Source organism: Rhinopithecus roxellana, chromosome 6 (genome assembly GCF_007565055.1).
Source record: "Rhinopithecus roxellana isolate Shanxi Qingling chromosome 6, ASM756505v1, whole genome shotgun sequence".
Lineage (NCBI taxonomy): Eukaryota > Metazoa > Chordata > Mammalia > Primates > Cercopithecidae > Rhinopithecus > Rhinopithecus roxellana.
In genome coordinates, this window is record NC_044554.1 from 13,062,595 (window position 1) to 13,085,889 (window position 23,295).

Genomic DNA, 23,295 nt, shown 5'->3' on the forward strand with positions numbered 1-23,295 from the left:
TTGGGACTGATGGAGCCAAAATACTGCTTTGTCTCAACTCTTCGCACTGGGGCAGTTGAGAGTTTTGTCTAGTTTGTATTCTTGTAGAGCCTCCCTTTGTAAGCTGTTGGTGGAATTGGCACTATAGCTTCACAAAGGGAAACTCATCTTCATAGGAGCTGGAAAGGACAGAAGCTAATTTAAATGTCAATATCAAGTAGGAAAAAGATCTAAAGCTCTACATTTGGGGTGTATCAGTAAATGTGGGGAAAAACCATACCAGACTCAAAAAGTATGAAAATAAAAACAGCAAATATGTTTTGGATACCCTCTAGATATGTGGCACAGAGGGACAATGAGCAATAAGATATATGAAATCTGTTATTGCAGGGCTGACATTCTAGTTGAAGAGGCAGAAATGGCCATATAACAGATGAATTACAGTATGATAGCTCATGCCACTTTTAGCTGAGCACTGAATCTGTATTAGGTGCTGGACTGAACTCTTGGCATGCAGTCCATGTGCAGGCAGGAGGAGCTCCAGGGTGCAACAGCAGGAGCACTCCCCAAGAGCTAGGTCAATCCAGGAAGGCTCCATGGGAGAGATGGGGCTTCAGTTGGGCCTTGAAGGAAGCATAGGAGTTAGACCCCATGAAAGGAAAGAGGATACTTTATGTTACTTTATTTATTTATTTATTTATTTATTTATTTATTTATTTGAGATGGAGTCTTGCTCTGTTGCCCAGGCTGGGGTGCAATGGTGCAATCTCAGCTCACTGTAACCTCTACCTCCTGGGTTCAAGCAATTCTCCTGCCTCGGCCTCCTGAGTAGCTAGGATTATAGGCACCCACCTTCATGCCCGGCTAATTTTTTACTGTATGTTACTTTATTTGAGATTATTATAGTAATGCCTGCTTCCAATACCCTGAAGGGATACTGATGTGGCTGCCCTGCTAGAAGCCTCTGTAGCCCAGGTGTTGGAGTGTGAGGGTAATGACCAGGTTCTCAGACTCACAAAAGAAGATGAGAGAGAAACAGTTTGTGCACAGTAGCCCTTCCAAAAAATAAGATTTGACCTAAGGGATTCTATTGTGCGTTTTAAATAAGAAATCTCAAGTATTTCTTGCAAACCTTTGCGATCTATCCCTTTCACACTTCTGATAAAGTTCCAAATGAGAGTGTTCAGTGTAAGAAATTGGATTCTTCCTAACCTCACTCTTTCCCCAGTGACAATAAAACTCACCTCCACTCAAATGATTATGGCCCTAAAAGCCCATATTTCTGGGGGAAATCTGAAATGTTTACTTCAGGTGACAGTCTGAACTGCTTATGGCCCACTTCACATTCACAGGTTATCCTGCCCTCTGCTGAGTTGAAAAGCCCAAGATAGAAGCGGGTTCAATATTAGGAAACCCAGTTATTTATTTATCTTATTAGCATATCGAAGAGGAAAATTAAATGGTCATTTTCATAGATCTTGAAAAAGCGTTTGACTTAAAAATCCATTTTTATTTAGAAATAAGTACTCAAATATTCTTACATTTAGTTTTATTTATTATATTTTATTTAGAAATAAATAATATTCTTATATTAACAAGAATAAAAGCCACCTCCTTAACGTATAAAACATTTCTCTCCCACACCAAAAGTTAACATCATGCTTAATGGGAAACAAGACAGGAATGTACACTCTTGTCATTATTTAATAATGATCAGAATGTCCAGGCCTGGCAGTTAGACAAGAAAAAAAAATAGGAGCTATAGAAATAGGAGAAGAAGAATATAAATGTTCATTTTTTCAAATGTAGAAAATTCATGAGAATCACCTGAAAAACCATGCCAAATAGTAAGATCATTTGTTAATAGATTTCCATACGTCATACAATAACCAGATGAAAGATGTAGGGAAGAAGAGATTCCATTTACAAATGTAAAAAAAGAAAAAGTAAAATAACTAGAAATAACCATAATCAGAATGTGCCAAATCTCCGTGAAGGAAACCTCAAAATACTCCTAAGAAAAACAAATGAAGACTCAAACAAGTAGCTAGAACCCTGTTCTTGGATTAGGAAGACTCAAGATCATAAGTAATACTCACTAACACTTACTAAGCATTTGCTATGTACTCAGACACTCCTCTAAGTATTTCACTACATAATTCATCAAAGATGTAAATTATCCCTAAATTAATTTGCAAATTTGACATAATTAAATTCTATACATTATGCATATACTACCTATTCAGAAATAACATTTAATTTTAAAAGCTCAATTTCAATAATCCAAGCTGACATAAAAAAGATCATCTAAGATTCTTGATGCCCTTGAATGAGGAAGAGGGAGTAAAAGGATCACTAGATTGAGTCTTTGGCCCTTCTATCAGATGGTATTTTCTTTGTTCAAGAGGAACAAAGAAACTTTTACTCACTTTCCTCAGTTACTCACTTTCCTCACAGGATCGCTTGTCAACCTCAAGTTGCCCTACGAGGCTCCAGAGAAGGGCCAGAATCTCCACAAAGACTCACTTGACATACACACAAAGCTCTGCTACCAACACTATTTTCCCAAGCTTAGATCTCAGGAGGACTACCAAATGCAGGCCAGTTAACCCAAGAGGGAAAGTGAAGTCTACACCAACATAGATTAGATTAGGCTCTTCAAGCATCTCTCTTCTCCAGGGCTCCTACCCGGTCCCCCAGGGCTCCCTAGAACTGCATCACCTCATTCATTATTGCAGCTAAGCCCTCAGTTGAACAAGCCTCCCAGGGGCAATTTCCTTTTTGGGGGACATTGTCATACAATGGTATTATGAAGACCGAGTAGGCAAGCAAGGTTCCAAAGCAAAATTGAGTTCCCACCTGACATGGCACCCAGGAGAGCCAGGAGAATGATTGCTTCTTGCATACTTGATGGTCATAACTGTGTGTGCTTCCAGCACATTAGCCACAGCCTGAATCCCGTCTACACCCAAAGTTTATTCCAGACGCCACTCAGCTTCTCCTCCTGGTTTTGTTGCCATGTAAGAAATCAAACAGAGGCTTTGATGGTAGCCAGGAGGGACTCCAAACACCACAGGACTGTTTGTTCTTTGATTACCTGCTTCTGTGACTGCATGGTACCCAAAAGACCAATCAGCCAGTCCTGGTCAGCTCAGAGTTCACCTTAAAAGTCCACACTCACCAAGTGCCTCAACCGAGAGCTCCAAAAGAGAAGGCAAAAGAGAGAGCCAAGACACGGAGACGACAGTTAAGAGCTGGACATGCTTAGTCGGCCCACAATGGTGTCAGTCGCCCTGCAGCCAGGCTTGTGATCATTCTCAGAAACAGGGCTGGGAAGTGGGAGTTATTCTGCTGTCCTGAATCAATGAGTAGAACTCAGACTCAGGAATTAACTGGCACTTGTTCTAAAGACAAGATCTGAGAGCTGGGAGCAGACCCCTCCTCGAGGCTGACCTGAGGTGGAAGACTCTGCCCTCTGATTCCACCCCTCACCACTGCCCCTCCAGCCTCGAAGAAGCCTGTGAAGGAAGATTACTGAAGTTGTGAGGCTTCCGCCCACTGGCGAGTGATGCAGGTGTTGCCCTTCACGATGTCTTGCTGTTCCACACAGCCCTGTGCCAGGGCCCAAGACGTGACATGTGAACAAATGCAGGCTGGGGTCTAGTCTCCACTGAGAAGGAGCAACAGCAGAGCAGAGAGAGGATGGCCAAGGACTGGCCTGTCGCCTTGACATGGTGCAGTGAGAGAAGTAGTGTGCACAGTGGAAGGCAGCTAGGCTTGGACCATCTCTCCCATTCCTCTGCCAGCTAGGGGAGGAGAGCGCAGCAACCCAAGGCTGGGGGCAGGAATGCAGTGAAGAAGGTGGGGAGTTGAGTCAGAACCTCCCAGTCTGGATGAGACCCCAGAGGCACTCTGAAAACTACACACATGCCCCACAAATGAACCAGCTTTTGGCACCTGCTACACGGAAGTCACCAACGAGGGATAGAGGGAGACAGTGTTGTGGAACCAAACTGGGGTCCGCTCACCCGCTGCAGTAAAACCAGATATCCACACCGAGGTTTTTGCAGCAATAGAAAGGAAGGTGTTTATTTGCAAGGGTGCCAAGCAAGAAAAGCTCAGAGAGTGACGGATTTGACCCAGGCCACGCCGCCTGCCAGTGTCCCCTGTGTCCCCTGCATCCCAAACCTAGGGTGGCAAGGCTGCTCTTCCCTTCCACCACATCCAAACAATTGACAAGCCCTTTCCAGCCTCCAGGTGCCTCCTGCCAGACCCCTTCCCAGGCTTGCTGCTACTGCCCTGGCTTAAGGTCCTTGCCTCTGGCCTGGGCTCTGGCCCACAGCACATCCTACAGAAACTTAGGTTCATTTCACCAAAGTACAATTTTTGTCATTTACTTTCCTGCTCAAAATAACAACGTTTCCCTTAAGAAAAGTTGACTTTTCCTGTATAAAGCATGAAGGAAAGGTAGTAAGATTAGGAAAGTTAGTCTATAGTTCTCTGTTTGAAGCACATAGATGGTAACAAAAAACAAAACAAAATGGAGTTTTGCTGTGTGACCTTAGGCAATTTACCTAACCTTTCAGAATCTCAGTTCCACTCACTTATGTAAATCAGGGAAAATAATACCTGCTACACAGTATCATCTCAAGCAATACACAAGAGAAAGAAGTGAAAGAAACTGGCCCATACTATGTATTTTAAAAATACTTTGTGTGTGTGTGTGTGTGTGTGTGTGTGTGGTTTTTTTTTTTTTTTTTTTTTTTTTTTGGAGACAGAATCTCACTCTTACTCTGTCTCCCAGGCTGAAGTGTAACTAGTGTGATCATAGCTCATTACAGCCTCAATCTCCTGGGCTCAACCAATCCTCCCACCTCAGCCTCTGGAGTAGCTGGGACCACAGGCATGCACCACCACACCAGGCTAATTTTTAAATTATTTTTGTAGAGAGGAGGTCTCCCTATGTTGCCCAAACTGGTCTCAAACTTCCGGGCTCAAGCGATTCTCCCACCTCGGCCTCCCCAAGTGTTGATATTACAGGAATGTGCCACACTATATTTTCCTAATAGGACCCTAGCAAGGGCCAAAACATAGTAGATACTCAATATACATTGGCCAAATAAAAAGAGAAATAAACAACAGTTGCCAAGCTACTAATTCTCACCTCTCAGTTTTTCCTGACATGTGAGTTACTGTAAATAATCCATTTCATTATGCATAATTAAAGCTGAAGCAATGGCTCAGATTAAGTTATGGAAAACGTCAGAATAATTAAACTTTTGCATTAAAGAAACTCACATCTGTTTAATTTTCAGCCTGACTGCACAGCATTTTTCATGCTGCCCTGTTTTTACCAGGATAGCATGCCTCCCCTTACTTGCCTTCCCTGGTTCTAGGGAGCAAAAGGGTCATCTTTTGGAATTGGTTGTGGGTGTTTTCTCCTGTAATTACAGCTTCTGTTTCCAGCCCCGAGGTTGTTTCTGCCATTGCCATGGGCTGCTGCCCATGTGTCAATTCCCATCTCCCTCTGAAATCACCTAGTCCTAGCACCAGAGACCCAACTGGGCCTGAATCGCACAGAGGCTGAATGGGACCTTGCGGTCTCTGGCTCTCCTGTCCCTGACTGCCAGCATGCTGAGTTGTCCTGGGTCCACGAAGGTCTCAGCTGGATGGGATGAATGGGTCTCTTAGGCAGGGCAGGCACCCCTCCAGCTTCACATGAGACCCAGGAGCCTTTTCCTACATGCTGTCTGGCTCAGCAGTGATTCAGGTCCTTAGAGTATTTCAGGGGACTTCCCTGGGAACTAGCTACTGTAAGGGTCTAATTTGCTAGCAAAGGAGTTGAGGTCCAAACATTTTTTGACCTGGAACTTGGAACCCAATTACCCTCACATAATCTATAACATATAGTCATGCACCGCATAACGACATTTCCATCAAACATGGACTTTGTACACAATGGTGGTCCCATAGATGATAATGGAGCTGAAACATTACTGTCGACTAGTGATGTTGTGGCTGTTGTAACATCATAGTGCAACACGTTGCTCATGTGTTTGGAGAGATGCTGGTGGAAATAAACCTACTGCACTGCTAGTCATGCAAAAGTCTAGTGCATACAGTATGTACAGTACATAACACTTATGATGATAATAAATGTATACGTGGCATTTTAGAGTATACTCCTACTTATTAAAAAAAAATAAAGCTGGCTAGGCACCATGGCTCACGCCTGTCATCCCAGCACTTTGGGAGGCTGAGGCAAGTGGATCACAAGGTCAGGAGTTCAAGACCAGCCTGGCCAATGTGGCAAAACCCCGTTTCTACTAAAAACACAAAAGTTAGCTGGGCGTGGTGGTGGGCACCTGTAGTCCCAGCTACTTGGGAGGCTGAGGCAGGAGAATCTCTTGAACTCGGGAGGCGGAGGTTGCAGTGAGCCAAGATCACACCATTGCATTCCACCCTGGGTGACAGAGTGAGACTCCATCTCAAAAAAAAAAAAGCTAATTGTGCTAATTGTAGAACAGCCTCTGGCAGGTCCTTAGGAGGTATCCAGAAGAAGGCATTGTTTTCATAGAAGAGGACAGCTCCATGTGTGTTATCGCTCCTGAAGACCTTCCAGTGGGACAAGATCGTGGAGGTGGAAGACAATGACATTGATGATCCTGACCCTGTGCAGGTCTAGACTAATGTGTGTTTGTGTCTTCATTTTTAACAAAAAAGTTTTATGAGTTTAAAAAAATAGAAAAATATAGATTAAGGCTATAAAGAAAGAAAATATTTTTGTACAGTTGTGCGATGTCTTTTAAGCTGTTATTATAACAGAGCCAAAAGTTTTAAAAATATAAAAGTTTGTAAAAATGTTACAGTAAGATAAGGTTAATTTATTATTGAAGAAAGAAAATTTGAAAAATAAATGGAGTGGACTAAGTTTACAAACTCTACAGTAGTGTACAGTAATGTCCTAGGCCAGCACATTCACTCACCACTCACTCACTCACCTACAGCAACTTCCAGTCCTGCAAACTCCATTCATGGTAAGTGTCCTATAGAGGTGTACCATTTAAAAAAATCATTTATCCAGTATTTATATTTAGTTTTTAGTTTTTGACAGAGTCTCGCACTGTCACCTGGGCTGGAGTGCAATGGTGTGATCTCGGCTCACTGCAACCTCTGCCCTCTGCCTCCTGGATTCAAGGGATTCTCCTGCCTCAGCCTCCCAAGTAGCTGGAATTACAGGCACCCGCCACCACGCCCAGCTAGTTTTCTGTATTTTCGGTAGAGAGAGGATTTCACTATGTTGGCCAGGCTGGTCTCAAACTCCTAACCTCGTGATCCACCCACCTCGGCCTCCCAAAGTGCTGGGATTACAGGTGTGAGCAATCGCACCTGGCCTTATGCAGTATTTTTACTGTACCTTTTCTATGTTTACATACACAAATACATGCCATCGAGTTACAATTGCCTACAGTATTCAGCACAGTAACATGCTGTACAGGTTTGTAGCCTAGGAGCAATAGACTTTACCATAGAGCCCAGGTGTGTAATAGGCTATACCATCGAGGTTTGTGTAAGTGCGCTCTATGATGTTCGCACAATGATGAAATTGCCTAGTACTGCATTTCTCAGAATGTGTCCCCATCATTAACTAACTGTACTTGTCTGTACTTTAAATATTACAGCCTTAAGATGAGACACAGAAGTACTGTGCAATGGCTGGGCTCTGTTAGCAGCTCCACGGGCGTTGGTGGGCTGGCCTACAAGCCTCCTCTCCTTTGTATCTGCGGGGCAGGTCTGTTCATGGTCCGTTCTTTCAGGACTGAAACTATGGGCTTCCAGGAACCCAAAACCTAGAACAGAACACCCAGGTTCCACCATTCGAGCACCTCCCCCATCTCAGGCCTCCCTCAGGAAAAGCACTCAGGGAAGACCCATGCTCGCAGCAATGGTGCCATGCAGATGGCACAAAGCTGCTTGCAAGAATGGAAACACATCCCTCCCCGTGTCTTCTTTGTGGGCCACTGCCCTAGCACACACACTGCTTTAGCACCACATCGCATGGATCTTTTATACATCTGTCTCCAGGCAGCCTTGGCAAGTTTTCCAGGACAGAGCGGCTCTTATGCTTCTTTGCACTCCAATTGCTTCGCATTTAACACTGTGCCAGATGCAGAGCGAGTGCTCAAAAAACATGGAATCACTGAACTGGCTTTCTACTTCCTTGCCTTGCGCCATGCTCTCCTCTCACACCCACCCCAAACATCGACCCAGTGAGAGCCCCCCAGCTCTTGCAGGGATAGAAATAAAGAACTCCCAAAGCCCTTCTCACGTCTAGAACCCTGGAGCTGCATTCCCCGACTGGCCTTGAGGACTATGGGAGGGGCTCCTCTGAAGCCAAGGCTCTCAGGACCCACTGCTAGGGTCCTTTTCCTGGCTTCACGGGTAGAAGAGTGACTAAGAAGACGTCCTTGGGGCTCAGCCCCACCTGACTCCAGGGCACATTCTGTGAGTGTGGGCTGGGCTGCCTGCCCTCTGGGCTCACGTCCCCAGATAATTCTTTTATTTTTTTTCCAAATAGTTTGTGATATAATTCACATTCCATACAATGCACCCAGTTAAAGTGTACAATTCAGTGATTTTTAGTATATTCATAGAGTTGTGCAACCATCACCATAATCAATTTTATAACATTTTCATCCCCCCCAAAGAAAAACCTCTTCAATCCTTAGCAGTTACTCTCAATTTTCCTCTAACTCTCGCCCCCAACCCTAGCAACCACTAATCTACCTTCTATCTCTATAGATTTCCTTATTCTGGGCATTTCATATAAATAAAATCATACAATATGTGGCCTTTAAAAAATTTTTTTTTAATTTTTGAGATGGAGTCTCACTCTATCACCCAGGCTAGAGTGCAGTGGTGCGATCTCAGCTCACAGAAACCCCTGCCTCCCAGGTTCAAGTGATTCTCCCCTGTCAGCCTTCTGAGTAGCTGGGATTACAGGTGCACGCCACCATGCCTGGCTAATTTTTGTATTTTTAGTAGAGACGGGGTTTCGCCATGTTGGCCAGGCTGGTCTCGAACTCCTGACCTCAGGTGATCTGCCCGCCTTGGCCTCCCAAACTGCTGGGATTACAGGCATGAGCCACCGCACCCAGCAATATGTGGCCTTTTGTAACTGGCTTCTTTTACTTGCGTAATGTTCTTTGGGTTCATGTATTTTTAGTATGGCTCAATACTTCATTCCTTTTTATTGCTGAATAATACTGGGTTGGTGCAAAAGTAATTGCAGTTTTTGCCATTACTTTTAGTTACTTTTGCACCAACCCAATATTATTCCATTGTATGGATATACCACAATTTAATTTTCTTATTAATTAGTTGATAGACATGTGGGTTATTTCAACATTTTGGCTATTACAAGTAATGCTGCTACGAACATTTGTGTACAAGTTTTTGCATGACATAGGTTTTTATTTCTCTTGGGGAAATACCTAGAAGTGTAATTACCAGGTCATATGGAGACTCTACTAGGTCATTCTTGTGGGCAAATGTCTAACTGCTTTGAAGCCAGATCCTTCTCCAGCATCCTTCATTGGCTTCCTGGAGCCCCTATCCCAAGCTATGGGTCTTCTCCTACCTACACTCTCTGCCACTTTGTTCAAACATCTTCATGCCAGCTGATTCCTTCTTCCGCTTCTCCCTTTAGGTGACATTTATTATTCACTCAACAAATATTGACTACCTACAGTGTGTCAAGCCCTGTTGTGCATGCTAAGGTTATAGCAGAGAACAAAACAGATGAAAATGCCTGGCCACAAGCAACAAATGCTGTAGAAGCACCCCTCCTTCCATCCATCCAGTCAGCCAGCTGTGGCTCTGCTTGAAGCCCACCACATGGCAGTGCTGTGCTTCCATCAGGGTGGAAGGTCTGCTATGACATGGTTCTCCCATCAAGGAACTCAGCCCCAGTCCAGAGACAAACCAGTAAGCCCAGGATTACAACCAAGTAATCCAGGCATGCCTCCACTGAACTCCCCACAGCATGCCTGAGCTGTGGGGCATGGGAGAGTGGAGGGAAAGAATCAAATTCAGGTCAAGAGTGAAGCTGTCAGAGAAGGTTTCCAAGGGCAGGAGTGAGCTGAAGAAATGAAGGGTAAAGGCAAAAGGAATTAACAACGTAGAGGTATGAAATAGCATGGCTCACCCTATGGCATTATGCCAGCTGATTTATCCTTAGGGAAGCTCAATTTTTAAGAAAAAAATTTATTTTTGAATAGGTAATACATGCACACAATACAAAATTCTAAATCTTCAAGAGAGTAAACAATGAAAAACATGTCTTCCTGTCTATCTCATTTCCCCAGAAGCTGTTTCCCTCCTCAAAGAGAGCCATTATTGTCACAGCCTTGTAATCCTTCTAGAAACAGTCTATGCATATACAAACATATACTCAATAGCATAGTCTCTGCTTTATGGAAACATAGTCTGTGCTTCATGCTACTAATGGAAGCATATTATATCCTCTCTGCTTTACTTGGTTTTTCCTCTTACTATATCTGGGACATTGTAACATATCAATGGTGCATACATAGTATCAGTGCATTCTTTTTGGTAACTACATAACTGCATAATATCCATTGTATGGATGTGCCACATATTTATCAAGTCTGCTATTGATGGGTGTTTGCTTTGCTCTCAATTTTTTTCTGTTACAAGTAATGCTGCAATAAACATCTTTGAATCTATATAAAATCATACCAGAGTATATTTGTAGACTAAATTTTTTAAAATGGACTTGAATGGGAGAAAACATTAACTTTTTGATAGACATTGCCAAAATACTCCTCAAACAAGTTGTTCCAATTTATACTCCTACGATTGACATGTGAGAGTGTGAGAGAATCCCCCAAATCCTCACCGATATAGTGTTATCAAACATTTTACTTTTTGCCAATCTGTTAGGTTAAAAATATTGTATCTCATTTCAATTTGCATTTCCTTCTCATGAGTAAAATTGGGCATTTCTATCATTTTTCTACTGGGTTGTTGGTATATTTTCTACTGGTTTGTAGGAAATCTTGGTATGTTAAGGAATTTAGTACTCTATCTGTAATATGCATTGCGAATATTTTTTCCTCTTTATCATTTGATTTTTGACTTTGTTTCTAGGGATTTCTGCCATAAAAATTTTAAAAATTTTTATATAGTCAAATGTATCACCTTGTGTTCTATGGCTCAATTTTTGCTCGCTGCTTAGAAAGGATTCTCTCTGAGATAATAATAAATACTTTCCTATTTTCTTCTAATACTTTTATGGTTTTGTTTTCAAATATAAGCTTCTGATTTCCTTGGAATGGTTCTGAAATGGGAAAAGTTCCTTGTCCCCATTGCAGGGCGTGCAATGGGGGTGTGGCTCACTTCTTCAGTGCCCTGCTGCTCAAACTTCTAGGGGAGCATACAGACCAGATGGGCAGGCTGTGGGGCTCCAATGCCACGACAGTGTCTAGGGGTAAATGTTTACAGCTGAAGCCCCAGGGGAAGTGTGTTATAGTGTGCACTTTTAGTTTAGCCGTCCGTAGGCGGCCTGTGTTAGATCAATTAGACCCCTGCCTTATCACCAGGACAGATGGCTTTCTGTATCCGGGGTTTCTTGCCTTGGTGTACCGGAAGAATCGGATCACACGTGGACTTGGAGAATGAGTGCAAGGTTTTATGGAGTGGAAGTAGCTCTCTGCAGATGGGGGAGCCAGAAGGGAGATGGTTTTCCCCTGGAGTTAGGTGGCTTGGAGGCCCCGCCTCTCCTCCAACTGCCCCAGGCAAATTCCACGTGTTCTGCCAGCATGCCAGTGCCTGTCAGTACTTTCCTCATGACGTCCAGCTGCCCATGTGTTCCTCCGCTGCTGTGCTTGTCTCGACATCCAGCTGCTTGTGTGTCTGCCTGCTAGGGTCTCAGGGGTTTTATGGGCACAGGATAGGGGTGTGGCAGGCCAGGGTGGTCTTGGGAAATGCAACATTTGGGCAGAAAAACAAAAATGCCCTTCTTCACCTAGGTCCATGGGCACAGGCCCCAGTGTGGAGCCCTAGCCAGGGACCAAGCCCTTCTCTACTCAGCACTTCTCTGCCTCCTTCCATATCATTTAAAGGGACCATGCCCTTCCCAGTACTTCCTTCCATATCAGTTCCTTAAGGTGTGAGGTGGGATCCAATGGGAACTTCTCTTTCCAACAACTGCTCTTTAGCCAACTTAGCCAGAGTGCTGGGGATATGGGAATACTTTTCCCTTCACATTCAAAGAGTAGTTAAGCTTAGGATAGGACTATCAATCAGAGGAAATGTGCCTCTAGCCTGTTTCACACAGCACCTGGAAGAAAAGAGGAACTAAGTTTCTTTTAGCTCACACCATGCCACTCAGGAGAAAGCTGGAACTTTCCCCCTGTGTGAAAGAATCAATCCAAGACTTGCTTTTCCTGGCCTCAGTCCCCTCATTTGCATAGATGTGGGTGACCCAGTGTTCTGTGTGTATCAGCCCTCTGCTTTGTACATAGTAATCCAATCCTGCACAAAGCAGTGGGTGAAACACATCTCAGTGTGGGTGCCAAAAGTAAGTCTGATTCTTCAGGCCAAAGTACTCAGTGTTCTCCCTCCTTCCCTGCCTTTGCCTAAACTGGAAATTATGTCTTTACTCACCTCAGCTCATGCAACAAGACCAAAGAGAGCCTCTTGACAGGCAGCAGGTCCTTTTGACCTTGCAGTCTTCTACTTAGCAATTCTGACTATTTTGATGTATTTATTTATTTGTATTTTCCTCCTCCCAAAAGAAAGAACTTAGCCAGTTTTTAACTTTCCTCTGAAGCCCTCCTTCCCATTTTCTAGGTTTTCTGTTATTTAGAATTAAGTATCTCCTTGTTTCTACACACAAATGAGGGGTGTTTATTTAACCATCAATATTGTCAATACTTTTATATTTATCAAAATATTTAATAGCTTTCTTTATGCAGTTTTTCTTCTTTCAATTTTTTTTTCTAGGTTTTTCTTCTTTCTTACATCCTTTAGTAGTTCTTTCATCCAGAGTGTATAGTCAGTGAGTACTTTTAGTTCTGTGTGTCTGGAAATCTTTATTTCATCCTGGCGTGTGTATAATAGTTTAGCTGGGTATAGAAGTCTAGGTCAACAGTTATTTTATCTTCATTTCTTGAAGATATGTTCTCCCTGTCTTCTAATACCTATTTCTACCCATGAATAGTTTGCTGTTGGCCTAACATTGGTTTTGGTATTTGGTTTCAGGAAGCTGTCTTTTCTTTTTTGGTAGTTTTTAAGCCTTTCATTTATCCCTAATGTCTTATAATTTTAAAATTCTAATTTTGCTTTGAGACTGTGAGGTTAGCTGTTCTTGAAGTCCTATTGTAACTTTCTATTTTTTGAAAGGATAACAAGTTTATAACTTTTTAAAGCTCAACTGATTTGTTACCAATTGAAAAACAAATTCATTGAGTGGATGGTATTAGTATCAAAGTTCTGCTTTGTTATGTTTTCAAAACCATAAGTCTAAATAGATTTGACAGAAGTGCCTACAAATCAGGACTTCTGCTGAGTAATGTCAGATAACCACAGTCTTACTGTATATGAAACATAACATTAAAATAACAAAAATTTCATAGATAACATTTCACATGTAACAAATCATTTTTGTTATTTCATCATAATCCTTTACAGGTATGTTTAATTAAAACCGATCTCCAAAGGAAAATAATCTTAATTTTCAAAGCAAATAATAATATGAGTTCTTGCAAGACAAAAATTTAGAGTTGCATTTATTTGGTTTGGTTTTGCTTAGCTTTGATGACTTAAGAGTCTCTTCCCTTTTTTAAAAAAACTGGTATACTCTCTTCATGCAATCAAAATATTTCAATTCAAAAAAATTTAACTTAATATCCATCTTTTCAGAAGCTTATTATATCTTAATATGAGATTCTTCTGTTTGTGTATGTGTATGAGTGTTTGTACATTTAAACCTGCATTCTCAAATAAGTTCCAACTCAAGCAGTTGGACTTTTAAACAGCTCTTGGTGCTCCTGTGGGCCCTCCATACCCTGCATTTAAAGTCTCTACTATATTAAAAATAAGAAAACTCTTTGTCCACTGGGCTCCTAATAGAGCTGCCAGTAATTAAAAGTTTTCTGGACATCTAGTTGATTATACTCATAGCTACACAAGCTTTGCATTTTCTAGATAAGAAGACAGTATAAATGATTTGCCCAACTCACAAACCAGTTAGCAGAGGTCCAAGAACGGATGCCAGTCCTCTGGCTCTTCAGCTCTGCTATCTTTCTCCTACTTCAAAAGTGTGGTTAATAATAATAGGAGGAACATAGAAGCAGCAGCCAATGACTGATCTGCATATACTGCTTTACAGAGAGCACTTTCGCATGCAGACAACATCTTCTGCTATAATTGCTTCATTGGCCATCTCTTAGAACTTTCCAATCAATCTTCCAAACTGCCACCTCTGTCCCTCAACAGATAATGTGAGAATATAGATATTATCTGACAAAAATCTGGTTGTGGAGGACAGTGGCTACTGAACAGGCAAATCACCATGGCTGAACAGAGTCCTGAGGAAGGGCCTGACGAGTGGGAGTGGATGGCCACTAGCTATTTGGACATGATCATCACTGTCATCACAGAATTCCCAAGGGCACAGCACATAGGGAGGTGAGGTCCTCTGCTTTGGGGAACTCTGATCTGGAAGATGATAGATAGAAAGTGAAAGCTCTGCCAACAGTGCTTAAAGTGGCCCTCAGATATATCTGTGTGTGGATCTACACATGTGCGAAGGTATCATGATTTAATGAGACTGGTTTTTAAATGTGTACATCTCTTTGAATACTGTTCTTCCACAGAGGAGATGCCCTATACCTGCCTTTTTGCTTGTGGGTATAGTTGGAAGTAGGGAACCCCTTTGGAAAAGTGGGATGGTAGAAAAGGAACAGTACTGACTTTGCAGTTAAGTGGACCCAAGTTTGAATCCTAACTCCACAAACTACCAACTTTGTGCTTGTATGAGTGTTACTTAGCCTCTTCCTAGTAAAAGGAAAGAAAATGGGGCCAACTTCTATCTCATCCATGTCCAAGATACATCTTGTCCAACACAGAAGGAAAAATTGACCTATGGGCATCAGAGAAAGCTAATCTTGACTGTGGGAAATCAGTTTATACTTGTTTTGAAGCTTAGTATTTTCCCAAACCTATTGCTTTTCTTGAAAAAATAACTGATGGAGTAAAGCGGGAATGGATGGATGAGGTAAGCAGATATTTTGACCCAGAAATGGTAGCAATACAATACAGGGAAACTAGAAAGGAGAAGCCAGACTGCTGCATCTCAGGTGAGGACCAACTGTGCTTCAGTCTTCTCTTCCAAGAAAAACCTTCCAGCCAGAGAGAGCTGAACAGACTGATGAAGGAGAAGGTGAAGCCAAGACTATAGAAATGACAGTGAGAAAGCAAAGTAATGCAAGTAATGATGCAAACACCACCTGCCTGGGGAAGAAAAGACCCAGGAAGGTGTCCTGAGTTCAGCTTCTGCAAGGAAGCCCAGTGCTAAGCTCTTGACATGTGGCTTAAAATTCAATGGGGTAAATACTATACTAGGCAAAGGCTCCCACCAACCCTGAGAATATGTTTTAGAATTGTATAGGTATAGACAAAAATCTTGGCTGCACTGATGATTAAGAGGATGACTTTAGGCAGGTAACTTAATCTCTCTAATTTTATATATTGTGAATAGTAATATATACACATAAAATCATATCAATTAAATGACATGGTATCTATAAAGTTCTTGCTATAAGGTTGGCATTCAATAAGTAATAGCTTTTATAACAAGCATTAATTTCATAAAACACAGACTTAATGTGGGCAAAAGATAACTTTATTTTTCCTGTTTCTGGCCTTACTTTTCATCTTGAGCCTTCTCAAACCATTGTGGAAAACTCAAATTAGCTATTTTCAGGTAAACCCAGTCAGATCCAGCAACTTCCCGGGCATCTGGTTTTAGAACTGAGTTACAGTTCAGATTTTCTTCACCCCCTTTCCTTGTATCTCTGAGGTTTACACTGATGTCTGGCTGAATTCCCACTTGCCCACACAGTGTTGAGGGCTGGGTGAGGGCATGGGGAGAGGGCACCCCCTTCTTGGTGCTCTGCTGGCCTGCTGCTTCTGGCACATCATCACCCTGCCTGAGACCTACAGGTCTCCATGGCGTCCTCCCAGGCTTCTTGTAGTCCTGACCGTGAGCTGTGCCTTCCCCACATAGGGTCCCTTCATCCTGGTCTCCAGGCCTCACAGGCTTGCTGTCTCCCAGGTATCTTCTGTGTGTCCTCACTCAGGAGACTTGGGTGTTTTCTGATGGCTGGCACACCCTTTTAGGGATATGGAAAACTCAGGATAGCCTCTGGCCCCATATGTGGTGCCATCATTTCTACCCACTACTGACACAACAATGGATCAGATGTAGACTCCCTGGAGTTTATCCTCATATTTAAAGGTACTCCCCGGACACGCCCGCCTCTGTGAGTTGGCTACTGTCAGAGGATGTACGCCTTCCATGTTGCATCTAACTCTCTTACTCCCTCTTCAACTCTCCTCTCTCCACTCAGCCTGAAGGCTTTATCTGTTAGCCCAGAAGCCAGGGAGGATGTGGATGGAGAGCAGGCAGGTAGAAATGGGCACTACCTGCTCACATCTTCTTTCAGATTTTTCTTTTGTCTATGCCTGGCTAATGCCTTCTGCAGCCTAGGAGTTTGGTGTCTTGTTCTCTGTTTCTGTACTGTTTGGATTATGGAAAGCGTATTTGTTCACTAGAGCGACTATAACAAAGTGCCACAAACTGGATGGCTTAAACAACAGAAATTTATTGTCCCATAGTTCTCGAGGCTTGAGGTCTGAGATCAAGGTGTTGATCGTGTTGATTCTTTTTCAAGGCTGTGCAGAGAATCTGAGCACACCTCTCTCCTAGCTCCTGGTGGTTTGCTGTCCTCACCCTGGTCTCAACCTTCAGTGAAGACATGGCGTGCTTCTTTCTCCCTGTGTGTGTTTCTGTCTCTGTGTCTAAATCTCCCCTTTCGTAAAGACACCAGTCATATTGGCTTAGTGCCCACCTTAACAACTGCATTCAGACTTAACTAATTCCATGTGCAAATAAGGTCACCGTGATGGTTAATTTTGTGTGTCAACTTGGCTAGGCCATGGTACTCAGATATGTGGTCAAACATTGTTCAGAATGTTTCTGTGAGGTTGATTTTTACAAGAAATTAATATTTAAGCCAGTGGTCTTTAAAGCAGATTTGCCTCTATAATGTGCATGGGTCTTATTCAATCAGTTGAAGGCCTCAATAAAACAAAGATTGACCTTCCCTGAGCAAGAAGGAATTCTGCCAGCAGACTGCCTTTGGACCCAAACAGCAACACTGGCCTCTTTCTTGGGTCTCCAGCCTGTTGGCCTGCCCTGCAGATTGTGAACTTGCTGAGCCTCCATAATCATATGAAACAAATCCTTAAAATAAATCTGTCTGTCTGTCTGTCTGTCTATCTATCTATCTATCTATCTATCTATCTATCTATCTATCTATCATCTATCTTCCCATTGGTTCTCTTTTTCTGGAGGACCCTAAAACAGACACATTCTGAGGGTTAGAACTCCAACATAACTTTTGGGGGGACACAATTCACTGTATAGCAGACACTATTCAGCATCCAAATGAATGAGGTGCATGAGGATGGGGGGCATGTCCATTGATACGATACAGTTACCCCAAAGTCGAGGATTGCCACCACTACAAACAAGCACCATTGTACAATCCCTCTGACAATGCATGAGGGCTCTGTACATTGCTCCACAGTTGTGATATGGCTTCTCAAGTCTCTTAATCTGTAGGTTTCCCCTCTACTCTTTTTCCTTTGTAAATTATGTGTTGTGAAACTATTCCCACAGTCTGTATTTTAATAAGTATGTTCCCATCTATTGTTTAAAATGTTTCTATTTTCCCTGTCTTTCCTGTTAACTATCCCATCCCAAGCAACTCACCCCACCCCCGACTCTCCAGCCATAGCGGCCTCTGTCTCCTCAAGGACACCAAGCCGTGCAGGCCCAGGGATTTTGCCACATGGTTCCCTCTGTCTGGAACATCCTTCCCTCAACTTCTCCCAGCTGGCTCCTTTTCAACACACAGATTCTGCTTGAGAGGGACCTCCCCTGACCCCACTCCTGATCATCCTCCCTCCGAGTACCTCCTTCCCTTGATTCATGATTTTATTGATTTATTTATTGAGACAGGATCTCTCTCTGTCACCCAGACCTGGAGTGCTTTGGTGCAGTCATAGCTCACTCACTGCAACCTCGAATTCCTGGGCTCAAGCAATCCTTCCACCTCAGCCTCTCAAGTAGCTGGGACTACAGGCACATGCCACCATGCCCAGCTAAATGTTTAGCAATTTTATCTAGAGACAGGGTCTCACTGTGTTGCTCAGGCTGGTTCCTAACTCCTGGGCTCAAGCGATTCTCCCGCCTTGGCTTCCCAAAGCACTGGGATAACAGGTGTGAGCCATCGGGCTAGGCCTATTCATGATTTTTACCACATGTTTTTACTATGTATTTCTTCAAGAAGTTATTTGTTTACAGCCCCTCAGATTGTGAGCTCTGTGAGGGCAGGGACCATGTGTCTTTGTGCATGACTGAGCCCAGTGCAAGCCACAGTGCCATTAACTTGTTAAATAAATGAATGAATCAACGAAGGCATGTTGGCTCTGAACTCAAACTGGTGGCAGAGATTCTGCCTAGCAACCCAGTTCCTAAATCCCAGATGGAGGCTATTACAGAGAAGACAATAATAAACGAAACACCAGTTGTAAGCACATGAATCAATTAAAGCCCTGTTTACACTTTTTTTGTCAAACATAATCAGTTAGCATTTGAATTAAGGTCGGACTTATTGTTTATAGCCGCTATTGCTTCTCAAAAATGGATATGAATTCCATGTGCTTAAAAGGCTTGATATCCAGGTTAAATTGCTTGCTATCTGGGCAACGGGGCTTATCTTTCCTCATCCAGATGTGAAGAGTCAGAAGGTACCACTTGCTCTCATTTTTACTCTGCAGAACCTGAGGCTTAGGTGGTCTGGAGGAGGTGGTCTGGAGTCTCGTCCAATCATAGGGTAGGCAGTTGCAGAGCAGGAAGCATGTGGACTTTGGCATTGGACCTGGCCTTGAGCCCCGCTCCTCCAAGCACTTGCTTTGTGACTCTGGGCAGGTTACTTAAGCTCCCTGATCCTGCTTCATCATCTGAAAAGTGGGGGCAAGAGTGCCTCTCCATTGCAGAACAGATTGTAACAATCAAAGAGGATCATCTGGGTGAAGTAGTGAGTCCTGGCACATGGTAGGTGCTCAAAACAGCATTCTCGCATTCCACAAAAAGTTACAGGGCACCTCCAGCATTCTCATTATTTCAATCAAGGTCTCCTTGTTTATGGTTTAAGATGCTTTCCACTATTCCATAAGTGTAAACATACAAGCAAAAAAGGGCAGCTTTTCCTTGAGATAAAAAATTATAATCCTCTATAAAAGAACTACAAGGAAGACCCTAATTGATGAATTTTCCAGTGACTGTCGTTGTTCAACTACTTTAAATATCTTTTGGAAGTAGCTAGGCATTCATTATAAATAAACTATAAATTAGACTTGCTCTCCACTTATAATACAAACTATGATAACCAAGTACACAGTGACAGAAACAGAAATATTATATCCCAGCTATCTATAATAAGAGCAAGCATTTATACAGTGCTTTCCATTGCCAGATACTGTTCTACATGCTTAATATAGAATAATTCTTTAATCCTCACAACAACACTGTGAGACAGTTGTACTAATATCTACATCCCCTATTTTACAGGTGGGGAAACTGAGGCACAGAGAAGTTAAGTAACTTGCCTAAGTTTATAAATCTAGGAAATGATAGAGACAGGATTCAATCCCAGGTGATTTGGCTCCAGTCTGGGTTCTGGCAGCCCCTCTGTCCTCAATTATTGCACTATTCAGAGCACTTATATACATAAATAGCACATTTGTCCATATTGTACACCATAAATATATACCAAATTTTGTCAATTAAAAATTAATTTAAAATAGATAAGTAGGCTAGGTGCGGTGGCTCACATCTGTAATCCCAGTACTTTGGGAGGCCGAGATGGGCGAATCCCAAGGTCAAGAGATGGAGACCATCCTGGCCAACATGGTAAAACCCTGTCTCTACTAAAAATACAAAAATTAGCTGGGCATGGTGGTAGGCGCCTGTAGTCCCAGCTACTCGGGAGGCTGAGGCAGGAGAATCACTTGAACCTAGGAGACAGAGGTTGCAGTGAGCTGAGATCGTGCCACTGTACTCCAGCTTGGTGACAGAGCAAGACTCCATCTCAAAAATAAATACATAAATAAAAAATAAAATAAAATAGATAAACAGCACATTTGTCCTCTTAAATAGAATGGTGATTCCATCGCCTAGTGTTACTTCTTATTCCTACCCCCATATTCACTGGAAGGAAAAGTAACTGGACAAAGGTGTTTGTGTGTGGCAGAGGTGGAGGAGAAGAACCTACAGAACTGAGAATTCAATCTGGTTCCATTTTGTTCCTCCTTTGGTTCATTTGTTTGCTGCTATAACAAGAAATCCCACTGTCAATCATTGAGCAGGTGGGGTGGGAGGAGTTGGTCATCAGGAAGGAATGGGGTCTGGGTGCTCTTGGCTGTCAGAGATGGGGGACAGGATCTTTAGTGTTTTAAGCTAGGGGTCTCTTTTGGGGGCTTTGTTTGGGGAGAATAAAAAAGTGCCAATCCCCAGGGGATTTCTAGGGAAAGGCCTGGGAAGAGGGATCGTGAAGGCAGAATCCTAAATCAGCCCTGACCCGTGCCTCTGAGACAAGAGGACCGCTAAGGAAAATGGCTGATGACTGGGGAGGTGGAGTGAGCAGCAAGAGTGTAAATGTCTCACCAGTCTTGGAGGAATGGGCTCAAGCCAGTTCGAGGTGACATTATCATGTCCGAGTATTATGGAGATACTCACACCTGGAACCCATGTGGTGCAAATGGCAGACTTTCCAGCTCTCCAACCTCAGTAGAAGGGCCAAACCAGGAACCCACAGTCCACGCCCACCGTGTTTGTCCCGTCAGCTGGGGGCTGCCTCTAATGTCCCCAGGGAGCCCTGCCCAGCCAAGGGGCCATGAACACATACTGCCCCCAAACCAGGGCCGCCCATTGTCTCCCCCTGTGAAAAACAAGTACAGAAACATTTCGTTTTTCCAGTCTCCCTGAGTGAGAGGAGATTAGAAAGCACCACTGTCAAACTCTCATTTCAGAGCATTCTGGTTCTGTACTTTGGGTGCTCCATGGAGACAAGAAAATATGCTGCTTACAGGTTTTGCTAGAGTTCCTTCTTCTTCACCATGGTGTAGCATGGATTCCATTCCAATTTACTTTTTTGTGTTTCAGAGGCTCCTGATCTGAGGATCTATGGGAAACCTACAGGGGTTTGCCAGCCACAAAGTCCCATCTTAGCGTTAGGGTTCCAGGAGCAAGTCAGGATTGGGGAAGACAAGAAGCACAGGACTTGAAGGGAGACCATAAATCTGAATTAAGGGGAAACAACAGAGTGAGAGCTTGAGAGACCTACAGAGCTGAAGGAGAAGAGTAAGGCTCTAAGTAACAGGCAAATGGCGCTCGGCACCAACTGGAAATAGGAGAGAAAATGGAGAGTGAGGTGAGTTTGGGTTTGGGTGGAGGCCATGAACAGGGCAAAAATGTCTGGGACTCATTTGTCAATGGGGCCAGCCATGGGGCAGGGGCAGTCCTACTGGCCTAAGGATGCTTGCCCAAGGCAGTCAGATTGAGGCAAACTGAAAAGAGGAATGTGTTTATTTGGTCCTTGAGTTTTAGACATTTCTCCAATAGGCTTTTAGGAGAGAATATTCTAGCACAGATGTCATAATTATTCTTTGAAGTCAGTGAGCTCTCCAGACATCTGAACTTGAGAGGAGCAGGAGTGTGCAGTAGAGGTCAATGTAGGTTTGCACTCAGGTCTTGCTTGTTCCTACCCCTAACAAGGTGGGGAGGGGGTGGTCTGAGTAGGATCAACAAGACTTTTCTCTTCAAGCATTTCTGAGGTTTTTCATTAGGCAAAGTCCTGTCTGCCCGAGGTATCTCCAGTTTCTGTGTTTCCTCTGACTGGGGATAAAGGCTCTGCCCCTGTTAAAGGGATAGGAAGCCAGAGGGAAAGGACTCCAGGAACGGGAGAGAGCCTCCCCCAGGCCTGGACAGAGTCCTGTTGCTGCCCTAGGCAGAAGGGACCAGCTCCTACAAACTGGACACAGGACTCTGTTTGTTTTATTGCCATGCCTGCTTACAGATGCCTAGCTGATAAGATTAGTTGACACACCAGTGTCCCTGGGAAATTGTAAGTGATGCAAACAAGCATGACAGGAAACATTGAGAACAATATGAGGTTTCTGTGAACTCAGGCTGGAGGACAGCTTTGCTTTCATGAATCAAATCCCTGAGCTGATAGCCTATGCTGTGGTCTAGTTGCTACAGTTGGGATAGAGGCCGGAGTTTCCTTGGAGAATTCACCATAGACTAGATTTGGTCACGAGTTACCTGACTCACGGCCTTTGACAATGCCTATGAGGGACGGACTGTGCCATTCTAGCCATGGCTACTGGGTGGTACCCAGATTGGTGGAAGTGGCCATCACCAGGAAAGTCAATTCTGACCTCCTTGAATTACAACCGAGAAGGGGGTATTTGTAGCAAATGGAGTCTCAGAGAGAGATAACAAGAAGACATTTCTTTATGACTGAGTCTAGGAAACCACCTTATGTGTACATTTGAATATCATAAGTTAAAAATATCATAATTTAAATATATAGCCTTTGGCAGTAATTCTTGGATTGGTTTAATCAACTATGCATGGTATACATGTGTGTACCTGTGCAAATCAAGGAATTTTCTGGAAAGATGCCGTACTCCCAGTAAGTAGGACTGCAGTGTGATGGAGATTAGAGCCTCCCTATCTTCATCCTTTTCTGGGGTAATTTGTCCTTCTACAATCCCAAGGAGGACTCTCATTTACCCTGCTTTTTTTTTTTTTTTTTTCTTTTTTGAGACAGTCTCACTGTGTCACCCAGGCTGCTGTGCAGTGGCGTGATCTCAGCTCACTGCAGTCTCCTCCTCCAGGTTCAAGCAATTCTCCTGTCTCCGCCTCCCAAGGAG

General features: G+C 43.3%; 1 protein-coding gene across 1 annotated transcript in view; it reads right to left on the minus strand.

The window, feature by feature from the left end:
- CDHR3 (cadherin related family member 3) overlaps positions 1-2,884 on the minus strand; it is a 68,044-nt gene extending 65,160 nt beyond the window's left edge. Inside the window, 1 exon segment of the mRNA XM_010380651.2 lies at positions 2,839-2,884. Within this exon segment, the coding sequence (XP_010378953.2) occupies positions 2,839-2,884 (46 nt within the window).
- Between the last annotated feature and the right edge of the window lie 20,411 nt (positions 2,885-23,295).